Below are 14,029 nucleotides of genomic sequence, written 5' to 3'. Positions count from 1 at the left end.
AATGAACAGATCATGTGACGTCACCCCTGTACAGCGCTCATCCTGGCCTTAACTGCAGTGTGCTATACAATCACATCACTATCTCATCTGAATCCAGGCTGGAACACATTGAGTTTGTTATGGTAACAACACTGTCTTTTCTCGTCTCATCCTTTAAAGCTGAAGCTGATGAAGTCATGTTTTAAGGCCTGTGCCACAAAAGACTCTGATTTAACGGCGTCTGTTTTTTTAAAGGGAGAGAAATTCCTCACTTAGAGTCGACTCCCTCTTTCCTTTCACATCCTCCACTCATAAAAAAGGGAATGAAAGAGAGAGAATGAAGTCTTTTTGCTGACTGTGTGATTGACAGGAGCTTCACCATCTTTAGAAATGACACAAACCCCTTTTATTAATCTAATTATTGACTGTTTGACACTTTTACACACAATTTCCTGAGTAATTAACTTTACATATAACCTGAGTGGTCTTAGATACTTGAGTAGCCCAACTAGGAACCATACATTTTGATTCACAGGTTCCACGTTGGTCCTAATTAAAAGTGGATGTTATACAGTAACGAGTCTTATTATGGTCAGTGATGTGGACCAGGGGGGTTGAACCTGAACCCCACTTGGGTTGCACTCTGGGACCTAGACTGTGAGACACATCATTGCTGCTGTAATGATGGGGCCAATATTTGGGAAGCCTAACTAGGTCCCAATAACAACACCTACAATACAAAACCAACTCAGAACCCACTTGGAACCCAACTAGAAAATGTTTCACCCATGTGAGGTCTATATAAGAATGCTGGCTGAGGTTCAGACAGTTATAAATGGTAGTACAACGTCACTGCCTACATTTGCAAAATCTGCTTAACTTTCAATGGAAGTCAAAGTACAAAGATATGATTTCATAGTAGTCAGTTTGCAGCATTTTCATTGGTCCATTCATCAGTAATGGGCACAAACCACACTGTATGCGTTGCAGCTGCTGAGTTTCCAATGATGTCCTCAACTAAAAATCCACAAAATTGGAAATACATTGTTATTGATGATAAACAACACATCGTACTCACTTTTTTAGCGTTAGCGCGCGGCACGAGCCCGACCACCAACAGAAGCGGCAGCAGGAACAGCGGTGTTATTCCCACTTTAGCCGCTCGCGCCATGGCACGTGAGCTGCTCCACCTGTACGGGGTCTCGCTCCCTCTTTTGGGGGCTTCACCGGACAGTCAAACCAGACCAAGTTGGATGGAAAAGCCCACCTGTCCCACAGCAGCACTATTTTACCTCCTGAGCGTAGTCGATAGTTCACCTGTGCGCGCGGCCAGCGTCCCCAAATCAGAACGCCCTCCTTACCTGGCGCGCGTGAGAGAGCACCTGCCTCGCGGCGTCACATATCGTATCTAAACCTATATTGCACATAAACGCGATGTATAAGAGAGAGTACGGGAGCCAGAGGGAGCCTGAATTATGCCAAAGAAAATTACACTTCAGAGCTTCATGTGGAGAAAGCGAGGAAACCTGCGCGCGCCCCGCCCCGTAATGCCCAGTATAGCCGCGCACTAAGCGCATAGCGCGCGCTCTTTCCGCGGAGTGCGCCGCTGCGGAGTGGGCGGATTTACGGTACAAGCCAAGCGAGCCAGCAGCGATTTGCCGCTGTGTGCGCGCTCACCTCTGTGACAGTTTGTTAAAAAGTTTGGTGTATCTTCGCCTCTATATGTGTTTTTATATTCCGCGTTCATGTAAAGTCCGCGCGGGAAACCGGAACTCATCAAGCAGGTGAGGCTGTGTTTATAATCTGGGTTACCTGTAGTGAGGTGTTTTAATGGGGTGAGGAAAGTTAGGAGCAGCGCCAGCAACTGCGCCCGTCTCACTGACACTCACTACAAAAAAACTGAGTGTAAAAACATTGGCTAATTGTTGAAATGTAGATGCGTTTAGCTAATGGAGCTCTTTTTACAAGCTATAGGAACTGTGAGTTCAAGAACATAGGGATAGCAGAGCTGTGCCCACAGGCTCCGGATAAATGTTAAATGCTACGAAACAGTAGGTTAAATGTTGGAATGCAGATGCATTTGGCTAACGGAGCTGTGTTCACAAACCTTTAGATAAATGTAAAGAGTCCAACAGTTGTGGAGTCCACACTTTGGATAAATTGTGGAATGAAATTGTTCTTAGAGCTGTGCCCATAAAAAACAATTGGCTAAATGTTGAAATGCAAATACATTTGGCTAATAAATCTGTGTCTACAAGCTTTTGAATAAACGTAGGATTCCACAGACATTTGGAAAATGTTGGAATGCAGATGCGTTTGGCTAATAGAACTGTGTCTACAAGCTTTAGTGTCTTTGTTGGAGTTTAACAACCTTTATGTAAATGATGGCGTGTAATTGCATTTGTATAAAGCTGCGTTAAAACTGTGTCCAAAGGATAAATGTTGGAGTCAAGTATTTGTGGAGTGCACATTTGGCTAAATAAATGTAGGATTCCAAAAACATTTGCTAAAATCTTGAAATGAAAATGCATTTGGCTAATAGAGCTGTTTCCACAAGCCTTTAAAAAAAATTGGTAAAATTGGTATCAAGCATTTGTGGAGTCCACATTTGGCTAAATAGTGGGATTGCTGTGCCCACAATCCATTGGCTAAATGTTAAAATGCAAATGCATTTAGCTAATAGAGCTGTATCTACAAGCTTTTGAATGAAAGTAGGATTTCGAAAAAACATTTGGTAAAATGTTGGTATGCAGATGCATTTGGCTAATGGAGCTGTGTCTACAAGCTTTAGTATCTGTGTTGGAGCTCAAGAACTTGGTTAAATGATGAAAGGTAATTACATTTGGCTTAGAGCATCTTTAGAACTGTGTCCACAGACCTTTGGATTCCAGCATTTGTGGAGTGAACATTTGTCTAAATGATGTAAGGCAATTATTTCAGGCTCTTAGAGCTGTGCCCAGAAACCATTGGCTAAATGTTGGAATGCAAATGCATTTGTCTAATAGAGCTATGTCCACAAGATTTTGGATAAATGTTGAAGCATTGAAGAAGCAGATGCTATTAAATCTGTATCCACAAAGTTTCTGAAGTGGTGGGAGCTCTTAAGGTTTAACCTACAAACACAAATCCCGATATAAAACGAACACAATATGAGCATGTTTTATTACTCTGTAAAACCTTTCAGCTCTTCTGCAGACCTGCAGAGCGAAGTAGAGAGCACAGTTCCTGCAGAGACTGCGAGTGTGGTTGCAGATCAGAAGTGTTGCTGTGATATAGGTGTTGGTTGCTAAGGTGTAGCACTATGGTTAAATGCAAATTCTATATGTTTAGGCAATAGAGCTGTTTCTAGAAACATTAGAAGCTTTATGTAGAAGTCTAAAAACATTTGAGTACATAGTGGAATATGAATACCTTTGTCTGGTACAGCTGTACCCTGGACATTGGAAATGTTTTATGGATGGTTCATAAAACATAAAACTATGTTATTCATTTTAGAATTGTGCAGAATTTCGTGTTTATAGCTACAAAATGTGACCTGTATAGAATTTAAAATTTTTGATTAAACACATTTTAATGCATTTAAATGCTTATTGTGTGAATATTGTTGCACATATTCTTAAGCTCTATAAAGGCCTATATGTCACCAATAGAACACATTTGTCCTGAATAGCTACTAGTTTAACTAGTTTCTGTTTTCTTGGGAAGCTAATGGGCTAGCTAACCTAGCTAGCTAGCTAATAGTTTGTGTGGCTGTAGTTTGTGATTATTTAAAATGGAGTTTATTTGATGCATAAAGGCAACCATCAAAGATTTTCTCTTGGACTGAAACCTAAGTTAACCCAGTTCAGATAGCTAGCAAACACTGTGTGTGGATGTGGTTTGCCATTGCATTTAAGCTCTTCAGGTTTGGTGAATAACCTGAAACGGTATAAAATAAAATAAAAATTAGCAGTAAACTGTCGGGACTTCTACGAGATAATAACTAAAGAAATTGTATATTGTACAAAAAAACAGAAAAGGGGTGGTGCTTTATAAGAAACAAGTCATTGTTTAACAACTTTTACAACAACTTGTCTGTAGCAATGGAAATAAAATCAGTGTTGGAAATGGATAGAAAACAGACCACCTCACGGCACTCTCAACTGCAGCCAAACTAAATATTAAAAATGTCCTTATAATAACGAGAAAAAAACACAGAAACACAGATAACTGTTAAACTTGTAACTTTTAAAAGTATAAAGTTTTTCTTTGGAGAAATTATTGATTATATTACATACTTGTTTACTACACCTTTAAAAGACTGATACAGAGGGACGTCTGGCTGACCCACATAGCAACATCTTTAGCTCAGCTTAACAATGGACTAAGTCTCCGTTTTAGCAGTAAAGAAAATAATTAGATGTCTGACAAAAGAAGTGCAGTAAAGAGGTCATTGGTATGCTGCCAAAATACTACCCCCCCCCCCCCCCAAATAAATACCAGAAATGTACAGAAGCAGTGTGAGTGTTACAGAAGCAGACTGCTGTTTTTTTTCAAAACCAGTCAATAACTTAAAAGCCAATATTTTTTGAAGTGGTATTATATTAGAAACGTAATGAACATTGGTATATCTCATCAGCTTGTCTCCATTACTAATTTTTGTTCTATGTGAACCGTAGTTTTCTTGTTCAGGTAGTTTGGTGACTTCGGTGAGCCTAAACCCAGTTCGGCGAGCACTGTGTTTGGTGCGTCAGGAAAATTAAGTGATCCGGAAAGATCAACTTTGTCTCAGTCCAGTAAGCCACAGACATTTAGCAGTGCCATCTATTCTCTCTCTCTTTATATCTCTATCTCTCTCCCAGCCTCTGCTTCTGTCTCACTGAGTGCGTTTACACACGCTTCAAAATCCGATCACTGCAGAACATCAAAGTTTGTCTGTAAACCGATCAACACGCTTACATAAACTGGGGAAAACAGTTTTACTAAAAACTTTTACTAAAACTTTTAAACGAGTCAGATAATAGTCAGATTTTTGCTCAAAGAACACATGTAATAAGATGTGACATAAACATCATGTAAAACCCAAACAATTTTTAACAAATGGAGCAGCAATATGATCGTACATCAGACTGACATCCCAGAATACTCTTGATAGGAGTTTACATGCACTGACAATCTGATTACTGAGCTAAGATCCATTTTATCTCTCTTTATCAGAGTTCTTAATCAGATTTTTATACCTTTAAAGTATGTTATTTACATCTCTACTCACATAATCAGATGCCTGCTCTAATCTGATTATACACGTGCATATAACTGGTAAAGGTAAGGCATATACCAATACCAGGCCGTTATTGTAAATAAGAACTTGACTAGCCTGGTGAAATAAAGGTGAAATAAATAGTAAAAAAAAAAAATAATAATTAATCCGTCAATCCATTATTACGAACAATTCTCTCTAAATGATGCACCTTTTATTCCACTGATTTTGAGCACGTTTTGATCACCTCCTCTACTGAAGAATGTAGCCATCGTGTAGTTGTTGATAACCAGCTATGTTTCTTAGCTAACATTGCCAAAAGTATGCAGATTCTTCTCTACAACATTCAGAGAATAGGCTTGTCCCGATCTGATATTTGGATCGGATCGGCCGCCGATATTTGCAAAAAATGCGTATCGGTATCGGATCGGCAGGCACGAGAAAATGCCGATCCAGACTCCCGATCCCGTTTTTTTTTGAAAGCCCGATCCGGGTTTTCCAGCGCACCCATTTAGATAGTCCATTCAAGTTTTGCTGTGTTTTCGCCAGTGAGAGTAAAATCCGGTCCGGTGAATTTCACCAGTTCAGCGTTCCAGCGCTCAGATTTAAATACATGGCGGACGGAGCCGGGAGTTTCTCTGCAAATGTAAGTAATTTTCTCCTGTATTTCCACTCTCCGCTGCGTGTGTTTATCAGACTAGTATTTTTTAGACTGTTTTAAGTTGTTTTCCAGTGTTGTTTTTGCCTGTACGTTATTTAAAGTAAGACCTGACCGGGTGAAGCTACCGTTAGCGTATCGCGCTAATTTACCGGGTAAGCTAACACGGACCTAGCCGAGTTACAGTGTACCAAACGCGGCTGCAGCGCTGAAGAAACCCCTCTAGGAAACTAAGATAACCCGGCCGTCCAGTATAAAACGTTTACCGTATTTTTCGGACTATAAGGCGCACTTAAAAACTTTTAATTTTCACAAAAATTGACAGTGCGTCTTATAATACGGTGCGCCTTTTGTATGGATTTTACTCGTTAGGTTGTAAGGAGCAGTAAACACACACTCCGTGCAGCGTTATAGAGAGTTTCAGTGCTATACAGAGTCCAGAGCTGTGCAGCTCCGAGGCTGAGCAATAGCATTAGCTAGATGCTAACCGCTAAGCTAGCTAGCTTATTCACTGAGATCAGTATTATCTAAATTTTACTCGTCAGGTTGTAAGGAGCAGTAAACACACACTCCGTGCAGCGTTATACAGAGTTTCAGTGCTATACAGAGTCCAGAGCCGTGCAGCTCCGAGGCTGGAGCAGCAAATAGCATTAGCTAGCTTATTCACTGTTCAGAGATCAGTATTATCTAAATTTTACCCGTCAGGTGTAAGGAGCAGTAAACACACACTCCGTGCAGAGCCATGCCGCTCCGAGGCTGGAGCAGCAATAGCATTAGCTAGATGCTAACCGCTTAGCTAGCTAGCTTTTTCACTGTTCAGAGATCAGTATTTTCTAAATTTAGCACTTTTAATACTGCTGGAGCAGTATTATTAGAGTTAGATGCTAATCGCTAAGCGTTCACCGTTCAGAGGTGAGTTATCGGCCTGTAAGTCTGCTGCTTTGCCTGGCTAGCATTAGCTAGATGCTAAGAGCTAACTCTCTCAGAGGTGAGTTTTATCAGCCTGTAATCTGCTTGTTTACCGTGTTAAAACAAGCTACGGGGGACGAATCGCTAGCTAATATCTCACTGTCTTACCAGAACACGCAGGATTACTCAGTGTAACGCTGTCGTTTATGTTTGGGTTAACTTTACTAGTTTAGGGGACTAGCTAGCGTGCTAGCGGATAGCTATGCTAACGCTGGTGCAGCAAGCCTTAGTGGACATCTGGAAATCTAAGCTTACTGTAAATAAACTGAAGCACGTTACTCACCCAAATAAACAGTTTTCAGGAGAGGAATCTGTGTAGATTAATATCCAGCACTCGTTTGACTTTGAGAGAGCTAGATTTGTATACTGAGACGCTCCACCGGCAAGCGACCACCCCCGGTGGGGGAAGGGAAACATGGCGCCACCCCTGTTCACTTTGATATAGGCACCCTTTCTAGTGTCACTTAACGCGCCTTATAATGCGATGCGCCCTATGTATGGAAAAATAGCAGAAAATAGGCGTTCTTTGATAGTGCGTCTTATAATACGGTGCGCCTTATAGTCCGAAAAATACGGTAACTGTTTTAAGTCACTGTTACGTATAACTAATTGATTTAATGTGTAAATAGTTTAACTGTTAGACTGAGTTACTGTGGATTACAGTGTAACTGGGTGATTTAATGTGTAAATAGTGTAAATAGAATTATGCGCTGTTAGCTCTGTTACTAATTCAGATTATTTTGTTCACAGGGATGAACGCGGGCCAGGAAAGATGAACTCTGGTCAGACCGGCTGGAGGCAGCGTTAGCTCCCTTTATGAAGAGTTTTTTTCTTTGAATTTAATAAAGTTTTCTCTCTCTTAACATTAATATTTTTGCTTGTTGTGTTTTTAGTGTCATTATGCTTATTGTAGTATCTCATCTCAACTAGTGGGTATGGGTAAATTTCATTATTTGCAAAAGAAGAAGTTTATGAAACATGTTATGTTTCTTATTTATGCAACTAAAAGGTAAAAATGTGTGAAACGTAGCTTAGTTTGATAATTTAGCTTTGGTGGCTTATACAAAATATTTATTATATTATGGTTACATTACTAACACAGGAGCTGGCTGACACCTGAGCATATTAAAATGCTCGTCTTTGTAAAAATAGTAATCTCCCCATCATATTTTCTACTCAGGTTGTGTGTTTTGCTATTTTAATACAATTTACAATATTATTTGCACTTATGGCTTTTTAAGCATTGGTTTACTGATGGCATTTCTGTTTGTTATTTATTATTTTGTCTATTTTGAGTTTATTAATTGCTAAATAAACAGGTCAGTTTCTCCTTACCAACCATTGTGTGTTATTCAAACACACCTTATTCAGATATCGGTATCGGATCGGAAGTTCAAAAAGCTGGATCGGGACATCCCTATCAGAGAATTCCACTGCTTCTGTCTGAGGAGTCCCCCCAGGTGCTCTTTCTGTCTCTTGTCGTCTCAAGTCTTGACTACTGCAGCTCACTCCTCGCTGGTCTTCATGTGAGTGCCACCAGGCCCTGCAGCTGATCCAGAACAAACCAGCTCAATTCCTCTTCAGCCTTACAATGAATTGCTTTGCTGCATATCCTCTACTAGCTTCCAATAGCTTTCTGTTTCAGTTATTAGCCAGCAGTTGGGCTACAAAGCCAAACATGACAAAAGTCTTACCAACAATGCAACTTACAGCACATTCAAACACTTTTTAAAAAATCCCACCTGTTTGATTCAAAAGAAGCAGGCAGGTCCTCTGGCTCCTGTGTGCCACTCCCACTCAACAAATTCATCTGTGTACTGATTCCAATCCCTCCAAGTCCTCTGTGCTTTAAGGCCCAATTTCTCCCCTTGTCTCTACCACTGAGCCCTGTGATGGCAACATTTCCATAAAAGTCATGTTTTAACAAAAGATTATACCACATTATATCTTGCAAATGACAATTCCAAATAACAAATGTCCAGAAAGCATTAAATCCAGTGAGTATTTGAGATATCATAAGGAGTTTTCCAATGTTGTACTACAATCTTCTTAGCTGCAGACAAGCCTGCCAACCGCATTTTGCATGTTTTACTGTGATGGAAAGATGGGAGTCATCATTTACTAGTATACAGTATATACAGCAGGGTTCAGGGGGTTCAGTTTTACCCCATTGGTCCTGTCAGAGTACTAATAACATTTCTCCATGACCTAAAACTCCTGGTCACTCCCAAACCATGCACTCTAAAAAACAGAGGTACGATATGAGTACTTTTTTGTACTGAAAGGTACATTTTTCATAATTGTACCCTCAAAGGTACAATATTGGTCTTTTTCAGGGTCAGATTTGTTTCCTCTGAAGTACAAAGTCATTCCCAAAAGCAATAAGTACAAATTTCTACCATTTAATTGCACATTTTTTATTTGAAAGCCAGACAATTTTGGACCATGAAGTTTTTGAGCCATATTTAGTTGATGATAATGTTTATAATCTTTATCATCTTTACTGCCACAAAAACCATGAGTACAAAAAAGGACTTTCACTGAAAGGTACTTTTTTGTACCTCAATATAAGGTACAACCCCAGCGACAAGCTTTGTACTCTTTTAAGTACAAATCTGTCCTTACTTTTCATAGTGTGTGTGTATAAAAGAGACAATTATTCTACGGAATCAGGGGCCAGGCCCATCTGATGCCTTATTCTTGGTGTTATGTATGCTTTATGACCAAATTTCAGATATACAGTATATACTGATGATTTAGGTTTTTGGATACATCTGCAGCATTGTCCCAAATTACATCCCAATCTACCTCCTTTCCCAATTTTGATATACCCCTATCTCAGGTTTTTATTCTGGCTGACGGTGTATATTTCTGAGAATTTATCTGTTTTGGAGCATTCAATATCCAACTTAAGATGGGCTGCTCTTTTAGAACAACTTTAAGAACGACTTAACTTTAAGAACGCCATTTTTCCGACTGTTTCCAGAAGCCACTCTTAAGTCTCCATACTTACAAAGGACCTTTAAGTAGCACTTTGGTGGCTCCGCCCCCGTGTCTGTGAGGTTTAAGGCAAAGCCAGATGAAAACTAGACCACCGATTTATATACAGTTCTTCATTATTAAGCCACAAAGGTATAATTTTGTATGATATAAAAAGCCAAATAAAATATATTTACTTATAAGTAAATAACATTTATAAAAAAATTTCACTTGCAATTACACGTCAAGCCTATAAATAGGCACACAATTGACACATCATTCCTCAATCTGGAAGCATGTCTACCCGACCACGCAAACGTAATTTCTCACAAGACGAACTAAGCCACATGCTGGAGGAAATCGAAAAGAATCAGCAAATACTCTTTTCTAAAGCTCGGGGAAGTTCAACAAACAGAGAAAAAAGGCAAAAATGGGAGGATATTGGCAAAAACATAAGTGCATGTAGTACAATCCAACGGACAGCGATGGACATAAAAAAAAAAATGGCATGACTTTTCCAGTCAAGCAAAAAAAAAAGGAGCAGAAATACGGAAAGAGAGGGCTAAGACTGGTGGGGGTCAGTCATCTATACCAGCCCTATCTCCTGAAGAGGAAAGAGCTCTTGCAATACTAGGGCCAACTGCAACCAGAGGGATCTCTGGTGGGGTAGATGTGTGTTCAAATGAGTTCCCATCTACCCCACCTCAACCTACATCCCCTGTACATCCCTCATCAGCATCAGACAGTCCTGCATCATCTCCTGGCCCTTCCGTTACACAGACTAGTCTTAGAGCTCCACCTACTACAGAGACCCCCCGAAACACCTGTGCCTGTAGTGAGGAGTTAATTTTAATAGAAAGAGAACGACTGAACATTGAAAAGGAGCGGCTCCAGTTAAAAAGGGAAAAGCTGCAACAGAGGGAGAGGCAACATCAAGAGCTGGTGGACCTGAAGAGAGCTAAACTTGAAATAATGGCCAAACAGCTTTCTGTGGCTGAATTTCAGCTGTCCAGGCCAGCTATCTCCGTCCCCATCATACTGCCCTCTGAACAAGGTAAGATACTTCTGCCAAGTAATAATAGTGTACATATAATTTACTGATCTCTCATATATAAAATGTAATCATACTAACAATATATTTATCTATATCTTTAAAATACTTTACAGTTTTGTGTTCATTAACTTAAAGATGAACCTTTTCTTCCAGACCCCAGTTCCACTGAAAACCCACAGCAGATATAAAAAAAGATGCCAGGACAAGTTTGTTTTTTTTTTCAGTTTAATGACTGTTTCATTTATTTATTTTGTATGTAATATGTTGGACTGTAAATAAAATGTGAATATTTTGAAAAGCAAAATGTGTGAAATGAAAACTAAAATAAAAAATTACACAAACAAAAAGAAGTCTTGCATCCCAAAGACATGTTATTTCCAGTAAGTTAAGTAAACACATCCCTAATGATTTGCATCCGTGCTTGCCAGCCAGCCTGGTAAAGTCCTTCTCTCCTCATTCCTGGTAATACTTCAGGAACATTTCCTTTCTCTCTCTCCTCATCATCCTCCTCATCTTCCTCACTCTCTTCATCAGGAAGGTGTATACCAGCCTGCACCGCAATGTTATGAAGCATAGCACATACAACAATTATGGCACAGCTGCGTTCTGGTGAACACCGGAGGCCTCCTGATGACTTGTGAAGGCACCTAAAACGCATTTTCAAAATGCCCAAAGCTCTCTCTACAACACTGCGTGTTCTGCGGTGTGCCATGTTGTATCTCTTCTCAGCCTCTGTCTGGGGATTCAGGACAGGAGTATGAATAAAGCTTCGGAGTGGATAACCACTGTCACCCAGGACATGTCCACCAGCAAATGCACCCCGGCTTGCCATCTGACACACTCCGGAATTTGCCCAAATGAAGATGAGTCATGAGTACTTCCGGGCCATTTGGCCACAATGTCAGTAAAGAGGCCTTGGTGGTTACATATGACCTGGATATTTAATGCAGAGTAGCCTTTACGACAGGTGTAGATGGGGCTCAAGAGGCTGGGAGTGTGTATGGGGATAAGTGTACCGTCCACCACACCAACAATTCCAGGAATGCTTCCAATTGCATGAAAGCCTATTTTTGTTCCTTGCAATGCATCCCTGGTACGTGGAAACGTAATGTATGTTGGTGCATGGCGCAGGAGCGCTTTAGTGACAGCATGCACACATTTACATACAGCAGCTTTGCTTAGGCCATAGGCATCACCCAGAGTCTGCAGAAACCCACCAGTGGCATAAAAACGAAGCGTTGTCAGTAGTTGAATGGTGGGACTAAGTGCATAATTTCTCTTCGTCCGTCTTGTCAGCTCCTCCTGTACTAGACCGAGAAGAACCATGATCTCTTCCCTAGGCAGCCGGTATCTGTCACACAGGACATCATCAGGGAGATCTAGTAGGTCCAGATTTAAACGGCGAACAGCATTGGGACGAACTAACTGTCCTCGTGGATTACGGCGTCTTCTCAAACGGCGTCTCTGATTTAAAAACAGTATTCTTTGGACAGCCGCCATATTCCTCGAATGCGCACCATTATCAGCCTTCCAATTGGTTACTTATATACGTTAAGAAAAAAAATTATTTACTTATTTGTTTACTACTACGACTGTCAGACTGGGGAAAACCGTTAATTTAATCCATATGTGTGTGATATGTGTGAATAAAAATTGTATTTGTAGGTAATTGTAATTTTTTCTTCACGTGAATACGATTATTTCAACCATATAATAAACCCAAATACTATGAATAAATATGCGCAGGTTAATAAATTAATTTAAATAGTCTGGAATTTAGTCTTTTTTTATTGTTTATTTTTTTATAAATACGTATGCTGAATGCATCTTTAAATGCATTTTGTTAAGGATCAAAAGCGGCCTCTTTCGTTTTTGAGTCAGAACTGCACGTGGATTCCACGTTAAGAAGAACTTAGTTATTTACGAGTGGGTCAGACCACTCGTAAAGTTACGAACGAGTTTAAGTACTACGTTAGTTACGAAGGCTTTCGGGAAACGCTCGTAATTTTAAGATTGTTCGTAAGTACGAAGTTACGAAGTACTTAGCGTTAAGAACGTTTTGGGAAACGCACCCCTGATCCTCAGGGAACTCTGCAGGCTGATCTCACTTTGAAATAAAATAAAAGACAATGTTTATCATTATTGTAGCGATAGACCAGTTTTTGAAAATCAAGGATTGTACTTGTCCTATTAATATCCTGCAGTTTAGTCATTTCTTTATTTTCCCAATTATTTATTCATAAATGGTTCCCCCTAGATAAGAGAGCATTTTCTTTGTTAACAGTTATGATAACAATTGCATTATTATAGCTAAGGATACAAACGTTTCCGTTAACCATGTTCCTTTTCTTCTTAATAAGCATTTTAAAAGCACTAGTAATGTCTCCATAGCTAACAAGATGGCTAGCTAGCTAAATGTCCCGTTCTACCTTAAATGTTGCAACAGCAGATACTGATGGGGTAAATCATAATAAATAATTGTAGTATCACCCCCCACCCCCTTAAACAGATGCGATAACCTGAATGTAGGCTAGTGAATTCGAAGTTACCTCACTTTTCTGAACTTTACTTCCCTTCTGCATCACAACAGACTGAAGGCCCCCTATTTATTTATTTTCCAGTAAATGATCGTAATCATAGTAATATAACATAAAATCAAATGAAAGGAGAGTAATACTGTCACAGGTATTTCTGACACAACATATAATCTAAGAAAAAACAGCGATCGTGAGACCTAGTCCTGATATCTCTTATATTAAGCTTATAATGCACTTTCCATGTCTTGTTATCTTTATGCTCAGACTCTAGGAATTGTGTATCTTTAGCACTAAGCTGATTGTGTGGCTTAGGTCTGGAAGCATTAGAATTCAGAGTACTGTATATTGAATTTGGGGTTTATCAATACTAAATGCTTTAATTGTAAATGTAAATGACTCTTTCCTCATTTTGTTCTTAGGCGTGTCCATCAGGAGGTCAAGGGGCGGAGCTACAGAACTGGCCCCAGCCTACAACCACTTGCAGAGATTGAGGGCACTTCTAGGACCAGAGCACGCCCTGAGTGGCGAGTGAGATGACACGCCCCCGCTGGATTGCCTGGGTCAGCCTCCCTCTCTGGTGAGAGTCTATAATCGCACACTCCTACATTTCTCAC

General features: G+C 40.0%; 2 protein-coding genes across 3 annotated transcripts in view; one reads left to right on the top strand and one right to left on the bottom strand.

Moving 5' to 3' along the window:
* The window catches only part of col4a3 (collagen, type IV, alpha 3), a 181,402-nt gene that overhangs the window by 124,318 nt on the left and 43,055 nt on the right, over positions 1-14,029 (bottom strand). The window contains exon 1 of one of the 2 annotated variants that reach the window (XM_049467025.1): positions 1,058-1,514. The exons of the other annotated variant lie outside the window; for it this stretch is intronic. Coding sequence (XP_049322982.1) covers positions 1,058-1,150 — 93 coding nt within the window. The 5' untranslated portion in view covers positions 1,151-1,514. Of the gene's footprint in view, positions 1-1,057; positions 1,515-14,029 lie in introns of those variants that run through there. 2 annotated transcript variants of the gene reach the window in all.
* The window catches only part of col4a4 (collagen, type IV, alpha 4), a 136,643-nt gene continuing 124,268 nt past the window's right edge, over positions 1,655-14,029 (top strand). Inside the window, exons 1-2 of the mRNA XM_022676942.2 lie at positions 1,655-1,763; positions 13,835-13,992. Of these exons, the coding sequence (XP_022532663.2) occupies positions 13,949-13,992 (44 nt within the window). The 5' untranslated portion in view covers positions 1,655-1,763; positions 13,835-13,948. The remainder of the gene's footprint in view (positions 1,764-13,834; positions 13,993-14,029) is intronic.

This window comes from Astyanax mexicanus, chromosome 18 (genome assembly GCF_023375975.1).
Source record: "Astyanax mexicanus isolate ESR-SI-001 chromosome 18, AstMex3_surface, whole genome shotgun sequence".
Classification (NCBI taxonomy): domain Eukaryota; kingdom Metazoa; phylum Chordata; class Actinopteri; order Characiformes; family Acestrorhamphidae; genus Astyanax; species Astyanax mexicanus.
Note: the sequence above shows the minus strand (reverse complement) of the source record. Positions and strands in the feature narration are given on the sequence as shown.